The sequence below is a fragment of the Nuphar pumila genome, chromosome 17, assembly GCF_984573655.1.
Source record: "Nuphar pumila chromosome 17, dmNupPumi1.hap1.1, whole genome shotgun sequence".
NCBI classification, from domain to species: Eukaryota; Viridiplantae; Streptophyta; class Magnoliopsida; order Nymphaeales; family Nymphaeaceae; genus Nuphar; species Nuphar pumila.
Window position 1 is genome coordinate 4,259,112 of NC_143265.1, and position 18,319 is coordinate 4,277,430.

The following is an 18,319-nucleotide window of genomic DNA, read 5'->3' on the forward strand; positions in this document are numbered from 1 at the left end:
TCAGTTATTTTACAATATTTCATGTCATCTTTATCTGACAAACTTCACTTTTGTCTTAACGACAAAAACACAAAAAAATGCAGTTAAACGTAATAAAGAAATGGTTGTTCAACACAATTTTCTTAAATTTGATTTTTTGGTTTATATCGGTGTTTTGTTCATTGCAATATTTTTCAAATATGGGTGATGGTGTTAGTGACATAAACAAAAAGTATATAGACTTATCCAACAGCAAAAACACATTGACTACACTCTTTATTTCATTGATTTGACCCCTTAAATGTATTAGCATGGGTTATTTAACGAGAAAATGCATTTTTTATCATGTAATTTCAACATAAAAACATGGTTTTCTCAATTGTAAAATTTGTGAACATTGTAGACTACTAAATTTTGAAGCCTTTAAAAAATCTGCTATACAATATCTACAACTTGTTTTTAACCAAACAAACATGGTTAGATCCATAAAAAAGGAAATGAAGAAAATGCGATGGAATGGGCTATTTCCACTAGAAGGTAGCCAATATTTTCCTTTTTATCAAGAAAATCTTTTTGTACCATATGCACTAATTTTAAAATGAATTGACAAAAAATAAAAGCGGTACAACGTAATAATTGAAAAGATTTATTTTGATAAGTTTTTTATTTTTTTTAGTATTTATACAAAAAGAACCCACTCTCAAGATCATAGACCTATAGACCTAGCTGCATGAACACACCTGGCCACACCGGCTCAGCCTGCCATACTTACGGTCATCGTGCCAGCTGCATAAAACTCTAAGATTAATTTCCCTCATTGGCTTGTGCAGAGAAATGACACCCATGAGAATCGAACCTCGACGGATCGTTTAGCAGCCACGGCACCACCCACTACACCGACCCGTTTTTTATTAACCGGCAGCGTTTTGTAAATTATTTTTCCGGTAACATAATAAAAGTTAAAAAAAGGGGCTGCTCTGCAATTTTTGTTTTGAACCCCACCCATCTCGTCGATTCGATATCTCAAGAAACCTCCTTCCTCCCGCATTTCCAGCTCACTCCAATCCCAACCCAAACACTCTCCCTCTCCCTCAGAAAACCCTTTCTCTCTCTCTCGACTCCTCTTCCTTCTTTCCTCCTCCACCTTACGTGCCTCTCTGCTACGTCTCCCCGCCGGTTCTCCCTTCCATTCCCATTGCGATTCCCACCCCTCCTCGCCCTAATTCCAGCCGATTCTTCGCCTGATTCTTCCCCCGTTTGCCGGAGTTCCGAGAACTTCCGCTCCCGATCGGTTCGTTTATCTCGATCTTCTTCCGCCTGACTAAGGTTGAACGATGGCCGACGGGAAGGTCGATCTGCCGGGCGATCTTTTATCGGTGAAAACCCCTGATGATGCGTGGAACGTGAAAGGTAATCTAGGCTTCCCGGGATCGCAGCTGTGCGAATTTTTTGTTTTGATTTTGTTTAGGATGTTTGGCTTAAGGAAAGCTCGATAAGCTCGTTGTGGCTGTTGAGGAATTGTTCGATGCAGATCACTTCTTGTGGTTTTGAATGTGATTGATCTCGAAATGCGCGGGAAATTCGTCATTGAATCTGATTTTAGGTTTTTGTTTTGGTTCTGGAATGATTTTTCTGTTTAGATAGGCGTTTTGTTTTCCTTTTTTGATTTTTTTTTTTTATATTTTGTTTGCTTCCACTTAAAGTATCTTAGAGGATGTGACTAACATATTAAAAGTCATAATCATGATATCCGGCTGTTGTCTAAGTATCATTATCTGACTTAAAAAAAAACTTTGTATGCTTTATTTTCTCTATAAATGCTCTTTCTTGATTGTTATGTCTGTCGTTTTGCTTGGAAATTCAAGATAAGGGAATATTTTGGCCATATTTATCACTATGATTTTGTTCAGATGGTTCTTGTGATGATGATGTTTCCTTTGCTTATCAGATGAAGCCTGTGGAGGGCATCGGGAAGACAGAAGCGTGATGGGATTTTTCGATGAGTCAAAAGGTAATCAACTAGTCGCGCTGTTTTTTCAGTTTTAAGCTGCACATGATTATTTGGAATGCTTTGATTTTCTGTGCGTACTATTATCTCGTTGGATTCCCATGGTTGCGCTTTTGTGTCTTCTGCAGTTTTTAAGTATTTATGTTTTTGGTAAGTGAATTAATTTGTGTGCAGTTGATTCGGATCAACCGGTATCCGAGACTATACCGTTGTCACCACAGTGGCTCTACTCGAGACCCAGTGAGAGCAAGGCTTTTCTTTCAGCACCATCAGGGGTATGTAAATCACTGTCGATGCAGCTTGCTTTATTCTTGATGATGTTGATATTTCCAAACCATGATCCTCCCTTCAACTAAATAATGTGCATCAAACAGTTGCTAAGTATTGATTGCCTACAGCTTTCTGGGACTGATTTTATTTTGTGTGGCCTTCTCCTGTCAATAAAATGTAGATATTGATTTTAACAAAAACGGCCTCATCCTGTGGTCTCCCTTTGGTCGATGTTGATTTTATGAAATGCATTTGTTGCTGCATCTTCTTTTCACATCATACAATTCAATTTTCATTGTCTTGACACAGCCTTGCTAATTTGTATTTCATATTGCATATTCTAAATATTGCAAGATGGCTAGAATCTCACAAGACTAGGTAATAACAAAAGTCAGCTGCAGGAATAGTGATGTAAATAGTTTGGATTTGAGGTAGATCAAGATGGATTCAGGGATGTGTATTTATTACATTTTCCTAACTTAATCTTCCCAAGATCCAATTTGAACTGTTAAAAAATAGTCGGATTAGGGCACAGGTTAGATGAATAACCATTTCTGGTTTCTCAAGATCCAAGTGCGTTTGTGTTAATTGCTTCAGAATTCATGTTTATCAGGATATGGATAACTAGATCTAGTCAAATCTATTTCAGGATCCAAAGTGGCGCCTTTGGATATGGAGTTGAGATTTTAATCTCCACTCCAAACAAAATGGATCGAGAGTAACCATCTCAGATTTGACCCTTTCCCAACACTAAGCAGATAGCATTTGTACTATGGGCACACCCGGCACAGTGATAATCATATTGCTTATGTTCAATGGGTATAAGCGTTGGTGTCTGAGATATAGACATGATTTTAGATCCTTTGAGATTTGGAAAACAGGATCCAGATCAAATCTTATAAACTTGGCTGCGAACACCTATAAGATTTTAGCAGGAGTGTTCTACTCAAGTTTAACTGCGAGAGTTTTTTGTTTTTGCTCTCTATGTATGTTAGGTTTTAGTATAGTTATTGCCTTTTGCTTGTTTGTTTATCATCCAAATGTTATTGTTCTCAAGATTGCTTGCTGAATGTTATTAGATGCGGAGAGGAGTCCACGGTTGCTGGTTTTATCATCCTCATTCTCATCTTTTACCATTACAGCTATGGCCAAATGCTGTATACATGATTGCATCTCTTGTGGTTCACCATCTTAAGCAGCCTTTGGCACTAATATGTGATTAACAAGTTTTTTTAGTATAATATGTGATTAAAATGTTATAAAAATGGGTGTGATATTATAAAAATGGGCAGTTTAGCCAGTGTTATTTCTTATTGGCTATTAAATTGGAATAATACCACTCTACTCAAAGATGTAGGCCAATACAAATTGGCCAAGACCTGGCCTGCTAACTAGTGAAATTTAGGTGCCACTGACTTGACCTATTAAGCATCATGTTCCAATGATAAGGACACATTGTCCTTTGTTTTATCTTATTTGAAGATTGAACTTGGTGTGGCTGCATTTCTTGATGTACGTTAAAAAGAGTGGTGGAAAAACTGATGTATAAAACTTAAAAGAGAAGATTAATTAGTAAGATGTAGATAATGAAAAAGAAAGGTAAGATTATAGTGGGGGATAGTGCTGAGATGAAGAAATGCTTTGTGCCTTTGGACCTAGGTCAACAAAGCAGCCGGGCTTAGTTGTTGGACACAAGATGGATGAGAGAAGGTGCCAGTTACCCATTTAATGAGTCTCGTGATTAATTATGTTGGTGTTGTTTCTTTTGTTCTTTTATATTGATGAAACATGAAACTGATGTATTACCCATTATACTTTGTGGAAACATGATGCAATATACGTAATTAGTCAATGATATAAAATCTTGCATGTACAAGATTTTGGCTTGCCAGATATACAAGTTAATGACTATTTATCTTTTATGTTCAATCCTGATTTATTCATAAGATCTTTCAATAACTGGACATTTCTGGGACAATTTCCAATTCCAGTTGATCTATGTGTGTCCTATTCAAATTCCATCATTCTGTTGCTGCATATGACTGATGAGTTTTACTCTTGTTTTGTGGAAATCATGATGCATTCTATAGCCTTCTCTCACTATTTTATGGATCAGTTCCTTCTAGATGGAGGGTCGCAAAATTTTTTCTTTCTTTGGCTTGGTCTAGATAACTTTTCAAGTGCATTGTTGGTTTTGCCATATTCTGGTGCTTTTGGTAACCAAGGATGTCAAAAGCTTTTCCCTGGTCACTGGCTAACTTTTTTTTGATGATTTGGTGAATATATGTTGAAGTTTTCCAGATCCTTTCTGTTGTGCAGGATATCCGTGCTCTGGAACCTCAGAAAGAGGTGTGGCGTTCAGATAGCTCCCAAGATAAGAAAGACTGGAGAAGGAATGCATCTGAGATTGAAAGCGGTCGTCGCTGGCGCGAGGAAGAGAGGGAAACCAGTGCACTTGCTCGGAGAGATCGCCGAAAAGGAGATAGAGAAAGTGAATTCCGCAAAAGTGATTGCCGTATAGATAGTTCTTCAATAAGAGAAGTCGGTGAGGGAAGATCCTTTCCTTCATCAGATAAATGGCATGATGTTAATGGCCGTAATTCTGGACATGAAACACGGCGTGACAGCAAGTGGTCCTCTAGGTGGGGTCCTGAAGAGAGGGAGAAGGACTCTCGGAATGAAAAAAGAATGGAGGCTGAGAAGGAAGAGTCTTATAACGAGAAACAGTCTTTCTCTGGCACTAACCGTGAGCGTGAAACAGACTCTCGTGACAAGTGGAGGCCACGTCACCGGTTGGAAGTTCATTCCACAGGTTCGATGGTGCACCGATCTGCTCCAGGGTTTGGTTTGGAGAAAACACAGTCTGATGGTACCAATGTTGGATTTGCTCCAGGGCGTGGGAGGTCAAGGTTCAGTGGAAGTCAACAGCTTAATGGTCTATCTTTATCAATCCCTATTGGTGCCTCACAAGTAGAGGCAAATGGATCTCAGCATGGGAAGTCTGGTCTGTCTGCCAATGGTTTTTGCTACCCACGAGGAAAACTTCTTGACATCTACAGGAAACATGATATCTTTTCTTGTGCTGATATTGTGCCAAATGGACTCCGTGAAGAAGTTCCTCAAATCACACAGGCTGACCCTATAGAACCTTTAGCATTTGTATCTCCTGATGCAGATGAGGAGGTAAGCTAATCCTATACTCTCTATGTCTTCTTTTTTTTATAAATCTATGTTTTTGTATATTGGGATAGAAGAATAGGCTAGCCTTCTAACTTTATTCCACATGGTGTTACTTGGTTGATATCTCTTTCTAGTTCCATTGATGTTTTATCATCTAACTTTGGACAAGTTGTTGTGGAACAAATTTCTATGGCAATTTCATTGTTAGTGACATGCTGGCATGAGAGATATGGGATTATGTTGCCTTTGGGAATATATTCGAAATTATATAGAATGATATGGAGGTTGTCAGTCTCTATGTAATGAGACCCCAGAACTCGGGGGTGGGTTGGTGGGTGGGTGGATTAAATACCAATATACTTAAGAACATCATGGGAAGGTTATCAGGCTGTTCAAAATGCTAATGAATATAGAATTCAAATATTTTTTACTATTTTGCTTAGTTATGAATGTAGGAATTTCATACTGGGTTTAAGTCAAACTTAAACTACCAAAGTTTCTTTTTATTAAAGAAACTCCTTTAACCCAACTTGTTAACTATTTGTTTCTTTTTTTGTTTAAAACTAGCGTAGGAAGAATTGGATGATTTCCTCTCTCTATGTGTCTTACAGTGTTGAAGTGTACATTATCTTCTGAAGAGTACTTACAAGCATCCTATTAAAAAAGATGGGAAAAAAGTGACTAACGAAAAAAAGGACTCAATCTCAATGTCATTTTTTGAAATTCTTACAACAGCAAATTATGTTTGCACTTGGCTCAAAAATTTAAAACGGATAAAAAATATGCATGAATGCATGCATGTAAGTGTGTGTGTGTGTGTGTGGTGACACTTTGCATATGGATGGCCATGTCAAGCATGCTGGTTCGTGGTTGCAGGTTGTGTTCTGAAGTAAAGTAATGCTCATCATAACTCCAAATACCTGGATTGGTTATAGTTCTTTCTGTAATACTCCAACCACCCCATGAATTGGTTATTCCTAATATGTGTATGTCAGTTATATTTGCATATCTATGCCTATATGAGATAGGGTTGAAGTGTATGGGAAGCTTGAAACATATGATTCCTTGTCTATGTTTCTAGTGCATTGTCACTGATAGTTTAGTGCAGTTGTAGAATCAATTACGATCAATTGGACTTTTTTTTTGTATCTGTGCATTACTGTCAGCATTATCTTGTATTTTCTTTTTATTCCTTACATTACGCCTTTTCAAGTGTTTTAAGTTGCAAATGCCTGTCCTACATCAAAATTTAACCAAATAATGATGCTTTTGTTTTCCAGTAACCAATTAACCTTTATTTCCCCCTTTTCTGCTGTCTTGATTTACATTGTTAATCTGCGTTTCAGGCCATCTTGGAAGGTATATGGAAGGGAAAAACCACAAGCAGTGGCATGTCATATGATGCAACTAGAGATAGGGTGGGGAATTATGAATCTGGGGCAGGTAGACATAATTATCTACTTGATGCTTTATGAAGGGATTTCCTTTTTTTATTTTTGAGGGCATTTACAGACAATTATATCTTTCCATAGGTGTTCGAGATCCTAATGCAGCTGATAAAAATGCCGTACAAGCAAGCACATTTATTGGTAAATAATTGTGTTTTCCTCTCTGAATCAGTCTGATATTATCAGATGCCTTCTGTCTTTGCATCTGACATGGTCTTTGTGGTTTCAGAACAACATGACTTTTTTGGCTGGAGTCAGAAGAAGGTTTCCTCCTCTATGGAGGGGACCAGCTCTGGTGACTTTAGTTTGAAAGCTTCTAATTCTGATAGTGACACCAATACAGAAAAAGGTGATCCTAACTACAGTGATTTGGGTTTCATGATTGGCAATAAAAGTTCGATGAGCAGTGATGCACAGGTTTCCAATGCTGTTTCTCTCAAACCTTCAAAATATAGTGTTGCCGATCCTCCACTATTATCTGATATGCAGTCCAAGCTGCCCACCGATGCAGATTGCCTTTTTGATCTACCAAGTCTCGTGGAGACTTCTGTTCATGTGCCGAAGATAGTGGATAACAGTGACCTGACATCTTCTGATAAGAGCTACAATCCTGAAGAACTGAGCCTATTTTACAGGGACCCACAGGGGGATATACAGGGTCCTTTCCTTGGTGTTGACATTATTTCTTGGTTTGAACAGGGTTTCTTTGGCAGCGACTTGCCTGTATGTCTTTCAGATGTCCCAGAAGGGACACCTTTCCAGGAGCTTGGTGATGTCATGCCTCATTTGAAATTTAAGAGGATGTCTGGAGTTGGCACTGGAAATAAGGAAGATTTAACAGACGCTGTTGTAGAGAAAAATGAAGGTAGCAATGGTCCTGAATTCTCTTTATCTGTTCCTGTAAACAGCCAGACATGGTCTTTCTCTGAAATGGAGGGCCATCAAATGTCCAAACATGAAGAGTCAATGGAAGCTCTTTATGGTAGATTTTATGATGTTAATTCAGAAGCTCCACAGAACATTCTCAATGCTGACAATCAAGGTGGCAAGGATCTTGCACAAAATATTGATGGTTTGTGTTTCTGCCTGTACTTTTTAGGAAAAACTGGATTTTTCTTGTGTGCTTTACCCCCTAACTCCATTTGTACTGCTTTGGGTGCAGAAGCGTTATTCTTGAAGGGGCAACTAAGTGGTATCAGTAATCTGGGAAAACCAACTGAAAGCCTACCTGATCCTTTAGATCTTTCAATGAAGCATTTTCCTGCAAATGCATCAGTTAGCAGTGGTCTGAATCCAGTGGTTTCTGCTAAAGGTGATGCATTGCATCCACTTGGTTCCTTGTGGCGTGATTTTGAAGGGGCCAACCTTCAGCATTTCCGGTCATCAAACATGTCATCTGGTGCTGGCAATCCTGGGTACCTTGGCAATCATGAGATGGGAAACGATGCAAGTCTTTTTTTACATAGGCAGAATCCTCTTGGGGGTGTTACTGATTCTGATGTTGGAGAAACATGGTCTGATGTTGGCAAAAGAGGTGCAAGTGCAGGCCCTAGTGTTGTTCATGAAACAATGGATGCTTGCCGCTTATCGCACCTTGAACAAGAGGCCCATCAATTGGATCTAATGGACCACTTGTTCTCACAACAGTTGCAGAAGCAACAGTTCGAGCAACAGAACAGCTTGTCTCATCCAAATATGCCTTTTGGAGGGGCGAATATAGAGTTGCCAGGTTCAGCTGTTGGTCATGGATTTAATCATTCTCAAAGACCTATTGCTCACTCTTTATCCGATGTGGAGCATATATTTGAACTTCAGCTTCAACAGCAGCATCTGTTGAAGCTCCAACAACAGCACCAACAACAACTTCGCCATCACCAAATGCAATTACAGCAGCAACGTCATCGTCAGCAGTCCCAACTACTTGAACAGTTGCTTCAGCGGGGTATGCATGATCCTAATTTTGAGCAGTGTCAAATTGATCCACTAAGAAGCAGCAATACATTTGAACAGTTGCTGTCTCGGCAGCATGGTAGCCTTCTACCAGGTGGTCACCCTAGTCTGGAGCCGTCTATGCTTCAACATGACCCTGCACTGGAGCAGCTTCTTCAAGCGAAATTTGGTCAGGGTCTTCATCGAGAACAACACAACAATCTACTGGAACTCCTGTCACAAGCAAAGCATGAGCCAAGGCTCTCTCCTCAAGAGCAATTTCTCTTGGCAATGCATCAAGAGCAACTACATGCCCACCAATTTCCCCTGCAATCCAGGCACCACCAGCAGGCTATGGAAGAAGAGAGGCATTTTGGAGGTGCTTGGGCAGTTGATGAATTGGGTCAATTCGTCAGGTCTGTGCCTAATCCTCATCAATCCGTTTCAACAAGGTTGACTCCGTTGGATCTTTTCCAGCGGCAGCAGAGGTCTATGCAGCCACCACAGTTTGTGGGATCTGGTCCCTTTGAGCAACCAAGCCAGCTTGAGCAGAACCTTCTAATGCAAGAGCATCTGCAGCGTGGGCTGTATGATCACAACACATTGCCTTTTGAGAGGATGGCATCTGTGCCACATTCTGCTTCAGGGGTGAACATGGATTTGGCTAACACTCTTGCTCACCTCCACGATCTAGATTTACAAGAGCGACATGCTCAGACACATCTTGCAGATCGGATGGGTTCATTCAACCAAGAAATTCACCCTTCAAACCCTGGGTCCATTCCTAGTGCATTCCACGGTGTCAAGAGGGACGCTTTGGATGGTCGTTGGCCCGAGCAGCACTTGTCATTCAGTAACCTGATTCAGCCTGGACAGCAAGCAGATTGCTGGGTGGAAGCACACCTCCAGCGGTTGCATCTGGAAACAGCACAGAGGCAAAAAGGAAAGGAAGCTAAACTTGTTGTCGACGACCCAAGATCAAATCTTTCTCTGATGGATTTGTTGCATCAAAAGCAGCATCTTCATCCTTCCCATTCATTGGAGATTGGTGATAGCGAGTTTGCATCTTCCCTGGAAAGACGAGAACCGACATGGCTTTTCCATGAGGCGTCTTCAGCTCATCCATCTAAGCTTCTTCAAGACCAGGAGGTACTAGGAAATTCTTTTGCAGAAAGCGGCTCTGCTGATCATGGGCTGCTAATGCAAGAAAATTTGGTTAATGCTGCTCTTAAAGGGCAAGCAGATGGTGTTGAACTCTGTGAAAGAACGGCGTTCTACTCCGATGCTTTGGTAGAAGATGAAAAAAATTTGTCTGCTGCCGATGACACAACACAAAATTCCAACACAGATCGAGACCTGGTTGGCAGGTCACTGAATGACAGAGTGGAGGTTTTAGAGTCAGTTGAGGGGAAGAAGGGAAAGAAGCGTGGATCTAAGGTCAGGCCTGCCAACAAATTGGTTGTGGAGAATCAGCAGACTGCTCTTGATCAAGAATCAGCAATGATGGATCATGGGAAACTGTTAATTCATACTCCTCGTCATGCTTCTCTGTCTAGTTCTGGTGAGTTATGTGAGAATCTCCCTTTTTCGTGCTACACATTTTCTTGATAGGCTGAGTTGCTCATTGGTCTCTCGTTTTCCTCATTCAATGATTATGGGTTGTTGGGAATGTTGCAGGTGGTGGAAATTCTGGTTTGCAACACCAGAAGTTGGGTGTGGATGAGAGCTTCACTGATGGAAGGTAATCTTTTTTTTCCTTATTGGTGTTTAGAACCCACATAGGAGTATGTCTTTAACTGACCTGATTGTATTGCCAAAATATGGTTTGTTCATTGATCAGCGAAGTCCATATGAATTTGGCATCAGTTATCCATGGATCTATGCACCTTTAGCAGATTTAGTTTAGATCCACAAACCATTCTACACTCCATGTTGATGAGAATGGTGGTGATGATGATCCATAACATGTTGCTTCTTTGATAGTTTACACCATTTCTGGATTTCAGTGGACGATACTGTGCAATGTTGGATCGGTGCCACAAGCTTTGGCAGTTTTAGACCTTATAGTTGAGTTGAATATGGGGAAATTAGTTGTGATTCAGTGTTTGTACAAAAAGTATTATGCATCTAAAGAATCGCTTTGCTCGGTTCAGGGCACCCACATCTCTTTTAAGAGGTCCTGGCGAGTGTGTGCTCAAACCTCAACCCTCACAGCCTTTGCCAGCAAATGAATCATTGCCCAACTTAGCTGCCTCAGCTACATCTAAAGGGAAAATTTCCTCCGCCAACCTTTCATCTTTGGCCGGTAAAGTTGCTTGCTAGTGAACTGGTTCTTTCCACCCTGCATTCATTCTTCCAGCAAATTCCTCGACTGTAAGTTCCTCTTATTAATTCCAGATGGAAGGAGGGAGGCAGCTAGAAACCTGCCAAAGGCAGTGGCAGCAGAAACTCCAGCCATGAACAAGAAAGATGCGAGTACGGGTTTCAGGCGAGCCTCTTCATACATTGACTCGGATACTTCTGAGCCATCCTTCATAGACATGCTTAAGAAGCCAGTGCCTGAGATCGACACCACAGAGGCGCCTGAAACGGCTTCTCAGGTCTCTCGAAGCAACAAGAAGAAAGGGAAGAAAGGGAAACAGATTGACCCAGCACTTCTTGGGTTCAAGGTGTCAAGCAACCGGATCATGATGGGCGAGATTCATCGCCTTGAGTAGAGCATGTCTTCTTTGTACCTCTTGTATTTTTCTCTCGTCCATGTACAGGTCTTCAATATCTTCCTGCACACACTGCACCGCATAATCACATATATATCTTTTTTTTTGTAGGTGTTGGAAATAATTCAGAGCCTGTCAATTTTGTGGTGCTACGTGAGCCGTTGAATATGGAGTAATTAGGCCTCTATTGTAGAATTTGTAATTATGTATATATTTTTTTGGTTGAAGAAAATTTATCAATGAAAAATAAGAGGCCGTGCCTGAAATTGATCATCATAGCCTAATCTTTTGGGATGCTCATCCAGTGATATCTACATCGTATGCCCCCGATTTTTTATGAAGGGCCTTTCTGCATTTTCTGGTTGCAGATATCTCTCCGTTCAAAAGAACGCCGTTTTATGGTAAGTTATCAGTGAAATAGCTGATTACCAACTTACCCGATTCATACCCGAAGTCCTTGTGGAAGTGAAGTGATAACCAAATGAATTCCACCAAGCCATTATGGACCTGACTTTATTTACATCCAAACCCGACTTAACTGGGCCTGTCAGAGAGGTCTTTGTTTGGTACCTATCCAACCTATTTGTACAAACCAAAGTAAACCTCAACTGCTCAACATGATGTCCTATAAGGGTACACTAAACCAGAACCCTAACTTCAATTTATATCAGTTCTGGTTCGAGGCCAATTTATAGATTTTTTTTTCCAATAGTCAAGCTGTGGTTTGGCAGGCCCCTACCAGTGTATTGCTTTCAAGAAATCTGTAAACTTTAGAAAAAATCTATGGACAGTACATTTGCATAACCTGTGGGCTGTGGATTCCCATCTAGAAGGTTTGTCCGCCCAGCAACGGTTTTGCTCAGGCTGAGCAACGTGGGCCAAAATTTTAGCAATCTCATTTTGCGATTTGAATACTGTTTGAACATGAACCTGCCTGCTTCAATTGATGTGAGTTGAGAGTGTCTCAATTGGCCTACTTCTGCCTTCAAAAACTTGTGTTAAGGCGGTTCCAAAATCGCCTCTTGAAACCTCTATGCAAACTCTGCTCTCTGGCCCCAAGGGGGTTTGGCGTAGTGGGGTGGGACATTGGCTGCTAGACGGGCAGTCAAGGTTCGATTCTAATGCGTAGCATGAGTCCTGGTAGGGGTGGACAACCGGCCAGGCTGCCCGATGGGCCAAGTCGGCCCGGCCCATCATGGGCTGGGTTTAGGCAATGATTTTAGGATGGGCCCGTTAGGTACCAGACTGAAACCCGGCCCGTTATATACATGGGCTGGGGTGCAGGCCGGTCCACAGGCTACTGGGCTGGCCCGATACGCCAGAGTTATTCATTAATTTTTTTAATAATATACAAATTTTAAAAATTCGCTATTACATAGTAGCTTGGATAACTATTATTATTTACCTAATTAGTTGCATGAAAACTTACTATTTGTTAATTATTACTATTTGCCTAATTAATTGCACTAATTAAAATTTAGAGGCACGAGAACTTTCTATTCTCTCATTAACCCATAATTTCAGTCAATCATTTATGGATTGGGCAAGGCTGGGCTGGGCCAGACCCGGCCTGCTTCACATTGACCCGTTGAGCCAACGGCCCGGGCCATGGGCTTCTCTTCAAACCTGAGCCCTTTAAGAACCAGGCCAAAACCCAGCCCATTAGTAAACGCGTTGACCGGGCCGGCCCAGTCCATTAGCGGGCCAGGCCGATTCCCATCCAACCACCTCATTCCCTATCCTTCACTGAGCCTCCACAACAAGACCAGCATGCTCTAACAAACAAACCTTTGTGGTCACCTAAAGTGTACTCTGTCCTCCAGTCCCCATTGAACACATTGTAAGCATTCAGTTTCAACCACCCCGGCCAAGGAGCACTCCACCCCCACAATTTATAGAACTTTGATTCAAAACTCAATGTGACAAAATCATAAGACCCTAACCAAACCCAAACTAGCTCAGCACTGTTACACTCCTCTCTGAAGGTACACGTGCGACTACTAGGGACGTGAGCAGGTCGGGTTTGGTTTGAATGTAGGAATATTACTAAATTCGACCCAATCAAGCATTGTCTAATGAGTTTTTAATTTGTCTTAGGCAGCATTGTCCAATCAAATTCAAAGTTCACTTTGAAGTCAGGTGAAAAAGATAAATGTAAAATCCAGATCGAACTAGCTAAATATACTTTTATGTGTGACCTTATTCGAATTGTCCATCAAATTTAGATTCAGATTCGGATCTAGCACTGCATACCATATCTGAAATCTGATTATTAATCGGATGTTATTTACTCTACTGCAGCTAGGGATGCCAAGGGTTCAATTTATATCGGATATCTATCTGAATTCTAATCTATTTAATAGATTTCAGTAGAATAAGTTGCTTCCTGTCAACAATTTGATGCAAATTTGGTTGGGGTTTAACATCTGTGTCAAAATCCAAGTTTGAACTGAACCTGAATGCACCAATATCGGAAACCCATTTAAGAAAACGCATATCTGGTTAGCTATTTCGAGCTAGTCGGATCTGGATTCAGTACTGCACTTTTCCCATCCAAATACAAATCTGATTAGGCAGTGTCCGATTCAGTAAAGCCTACATCTGAACTGAATCCGATCCGTAACTGGATCTGACTAAACGAATTCAGATCCATCTAAATCCAATCCGTTGATTATCCCTTCAAATTAATAAAATTTTCAAATACCCACCAAACTTTTAAGGTTAATTCATTTGCACGAAAAACTTTTTGGATTTTTTTAGTAATTTAGTACCCGCCAAGTGTTTGTCTGGAGAAATGGAAAGGCTGAAGCCTAGAGGAGAAATGATTTGCTTGGTTCCAACATCACCACTTGCCATTACTGATGGCTCCTCTCCTGTTCCCCTAAAACTTGTGGAACAGAGATTGGTGTCTGCGTTTCAATCTAGAAAGACTCTCAACGAGCTCAGAGCGTTACACGGTCGCATGATAACGACTGGGCTGTGCCAAAATGATCTAGTGCTAGGGAAATTTATTATCTGCTGTTCAGATTCAAACGCCGTGGAGTACGCGCGCAAAGTGTTTGATGAAATGTCTCAACCAAGCGTCTTCTTTTGGAACACCATGATCAAGGGGTACCAAGAGAACGGGGATCACATGGATGTTCTGCGCTTGTATTTTCGGATGAGGACTTGTGGGTTTGATTCAGACGCCTTCACGTTCCCGGTCGTCCTCCGCTCGTGTTCCTCTTTGAAGAGAATTCATGAGGGAAAGGGGATCCATGGTCTGGTTGTGAAGACTGGGTATGCGACGAACGTTATCGTACAGACAGCTCTGATGGATATCTACTCGCTTTCTGGTTGTTTAGGTTCTGCACGTCAAGTATTTGATGAAATGCCGCAACGAGATGTGATCTGTTGGAACACAATGATAGCAGGGTATAGTAGATGCGGAGACTTTGCGAATGCCCAGGATCTTTTCTATAGAATGCCGGAGAAGGATATATCATCATGGAACACCCTGATAGACATGAATTGCAAGGCAGGGGATGTAGTGACCGCTCGTAGATTGTTTGATGAAATGCCCAAGAGGGACATTATATCTTGGAATGCCATGATATCTGGATATGCACACATTGGAGACGTAGAAGCAACGCGTCTTCTTTTTTATGAAATGCCTAGGAGAAGTGTAGTATCATGGAACGTAATGATCACTTGTTATGTACATGACCGACGTTTCACCGAGGCATTGGAACTGTTTCGTGAGATGCAGAGATCGGAGGTTAGGCCAAATGAGGTCACAATGGTGGCTGTACTTCCGGCATGTGCTCACCTGGGTGCAATGGACCTAGGACAATGGATACATGCTTATATTGATAGGAATGGGATTCGGATGGATGTGTATGTGACAACAGCACTTATAGACATGTATGGTAAGTGTGGAAATGTGGAGGAGGCATGCCGGGTTTTTGAGGGAGCAAAGGAAAAGGATGCATTCTCTTGCAGTACCATGATTGAGGTCTTGGCATTGAATGGAAAAGCAGAGGAGGCTTTTCAAATATTTTCATATATGCAGAGCCAGGGATTGAAGCCAAATGGTGTCACTTTTGTTGGGCTCTTGACTGCCTGCAGTCATGCAGGGCTGGTGGAGAAGGGTCGTGCATACTTCGACATGATGAAGAGAGAATATGGTTTGGAGCCTATGTCTGAGCACTTTGGTTGTATGGTGGACCTTCTTGGTCGTGCCGGCTATCTTGATGAGGCTCATGAACTTATCAAGAGTATGCCTATAGAACCTCATGCCATTGTATGGGGGGCTTTACTTAATGCTTGCAGAATTCATGGAAATGTCAGGCTTGGGGAAGCTGTCGGCCTTTGTCTCATAGAGTTAGATCCAAACAACTGCGGGAATTATGTCTTGTTAGCCAATATTTATGCAAAGGCCAATAGGTGGGATGATTCTGTTAGGGTGAGGAAGATGATGAAGGATAGAGGTGTTGTAAAGAAGCCTGGGTGCAGTTCAATTGAGCTGAATAATAGTGTCTACGAGTTTATCGCTGGGGATTACTCACACCCGCATTCTGGAGATATTTATAGAACAGTACAAGAAGTAACTGAAAGATTGAAGAAAGAAGGATATGTGCCAGAGATTTCTTCGGCATTGCATGATGTAGACATGGATGAGAAAAAGCAAGCTCTTTCTTATCATAGTGAAAAACTGGCAGCTGCCTTTGGACTCCTGAGTACCAGCCCTGGTACTCCAATTCGGATAGTCAAGAATCTCCGCGTTTGTGAAGATTGCCATGTTATGATGAAGATGATATCCAAACACTATGATAGGAATATCATTCTTAGGGACTGCAACAGGTATCACCATTTCAACAATGGTTCTTGTTCGTGCTCGGACTATTGGTGAACTGCTGTTGATTGAAGGATTTGCTGATCAAACAAACAGAAAAATGTATTTTCTTGATACTTGTTTATGGTGAGATTCATTCATTAAATAGAATATTCTGATTTTCTCAAATTCCGTTCATTCTTCACTCATGATAGCACTTGAAAATGCCACAAAATATAGTTTTCCTGGCCTTGCCAGTGTTGCCAATAGCACTGTGGGAAATGGTTTTGTCTTAATTGGAGGCCTTAACAGTGCAACATTACAAGATTAGACTCTTTGACATCATCATTAAAACATAGACGTGTAGTTGACAATTTGGCAAGAATGTGTTCAATGCTTTACGGTTGCAAGGAACCACCGGTGCTGTTGTTTTGGATATCCTGGAGCTCCAAATGCATCTATACAGTTCATGTGCATTGTGAACACAAAACTTCATGCTGTTCACCATGAATTCAGTTATAGCAGCTGCTTCAGAATGGCTCACCAATAGTCACCACAAGTGCAGATCCCATCCTTAAAATGGTGGAAACGGTTCCGATCCCTGACAATTATCTCTCTGTTATAAATCTTAGAGATCAATTTGGTTGCAAGGTGGCAATCATCACAAGCTCGAAGATTCTTTGCTACTCTGATAGGAGTGTAAGGACCCGTGCTAATAAGCCCGAAGGCAATAGCCAACTTCTCGCTGTGATGGCAGAGAACATTCATTTTACCCTCGGTGTCTAGATCGTGCAGCACCAAGCTGGTGTTTGGAACATAACCCTCAGCCTTTAATCTGATAGCAACATCGTCTAACATCGCATAAATATCCTTGGATAGAGGGTGAGCGCTATCTCCAACCATGAACTCATGCACTATGTTATCCTCCTCAATTGAACTACAACCAGGTACCTTTTGAATCCCTCTATCTTCCATGAACTTCCTCACCTTTGCAGCATCCTGCCACATTCCTACAAATTCATAGATATTTGACATAAGCACGTAATTTCCGCCATTGTAAGGATCCAGTTCAATGAGTTTTTCCATAACACATTCAGCTAGCTCCACATTTTTGTGGATATAACAAGCATAGAGCAAGCTCCCCCACAAGATTCCACTGGGTGCAATCGGCATCCTTTGAGCAATCTCATAAGCCTCATCCAAATGACCTGCTCTCCCAAGAAGGTCCACCAAACATCCATAGTGTTTGACGTTGGGCACAATCCTGTACTTATCACTCATACTATGAAAGAACTCCCTGCCCTCCTCCACCAAACCAGCATGATTGCATGCAGACAACAATCCAACAAACGTGATGTCGTCTGGATTTACATGACATTCTTGCATTTGCCTGAAGAGATCAAGAGCCTTTTCTCCATAGCCATGCATAGCCAGCCCCGTGCAGGGATGAAGGCGGAGATGAAGGTTCAGATTTTGAAATGGGGCGGTGGAGACCTTGTCCCCCGCCCCGGTTCACTGCCATCCCTAATTGAATCACAACATTGTGCACATGCTAGGCCTTGTCTATTGAATAACCTCCACAGATTGGCAACCCAGTTGGAATGTCAATGGATTGGATATGTCTTGAATACCTATCTCGACCCGAACTTGAATTTCTGGGCATAAAATAGCCAACCTAAATTGAGTATTCTATAAGCATTTTTAGATAAAAACATACACTAAAAAGTTTTTTTAGTCATTTATATGCGTTTGCTATGAACTTTCATTTCTTCAACCCTGATATCCAATTTCGCTGACAACCATATACCTGCCGTTTTGAAAGGCTTCATGCTTCATACATTAGGGATTTTTTTAAAATTTTATTCCTTTTTTGCTTGGCGAATCACACGTCACCTTGTGTTGGGAGGTTGCAAGTTCAAAACCCAATGATACCTTGTATAACATTTGGGATCTGCTTAACCCCTTGTCTGTCAAA

General features: G+C 41.3%; 1 protein-coding gene and 2 pseudogenes across 2 annotated transcripts; 2 read left to right on the plus strand and 1 right to left on the minus strand.

Moving 5' to 3' along the window:
• The first annotated feature begins 1,055 nt into the window (after window positions 1-1,055).
• LOC149811400 (uncharacterized) lies at window positions 1,056-11,795 on the plus strand. The gene is made up of 11 exons (XM_089992746.1): window positions 1,056-1,389; window positions 1,928-1,990; window positions 2,162-2,262; window positions 4,577-5,440; window positions 6,784-6,880; window positions 6,970-7,026; window positions 7,115-7,957; window positions 8,048-10,375; window positions 10,492-10,555; window positions 10,968-11,119; window positions 11,212-11,795. Exons 1-11 carry the CDS (start codon window positions 1,314-1,316, stop codon window positions 11,529-11,531), a joined length of 4,965 nt encoding a protein of 1,654 aa, XP_089848872.1. The 5' UTR covers window positions 1,056-1,313; the 3' UTR covers window positions 11,532-11,795.
• Window positions 11,796-14,344: 2,549 nt separating this feature from the next.
• Window positions 14,345-16,533, plus strand: LOC149811401 (pentatricopeptide repeat-containing protein At5g66520 pseudogene; annotated as a pseudogene). The gene has a single exon (XR_016428475.1). The product of XR_016428475.1 is annotated as a pentatricopeptide repeat-containing protein At5g66520 pseudogene (transcript).
• A 351-nt stretch (window positions 16,534-16,884) lies between these two features.
• LOC149811402 (pentatricopeptide repeat-containing protein At1g08070, chloroplastic pseudogene) lies at window positions 16,885-17,772 on the minus strand (annotated as a pseudogene).
• Window positions 17,773-18,319: the final 547 nt, after the last annotated feature.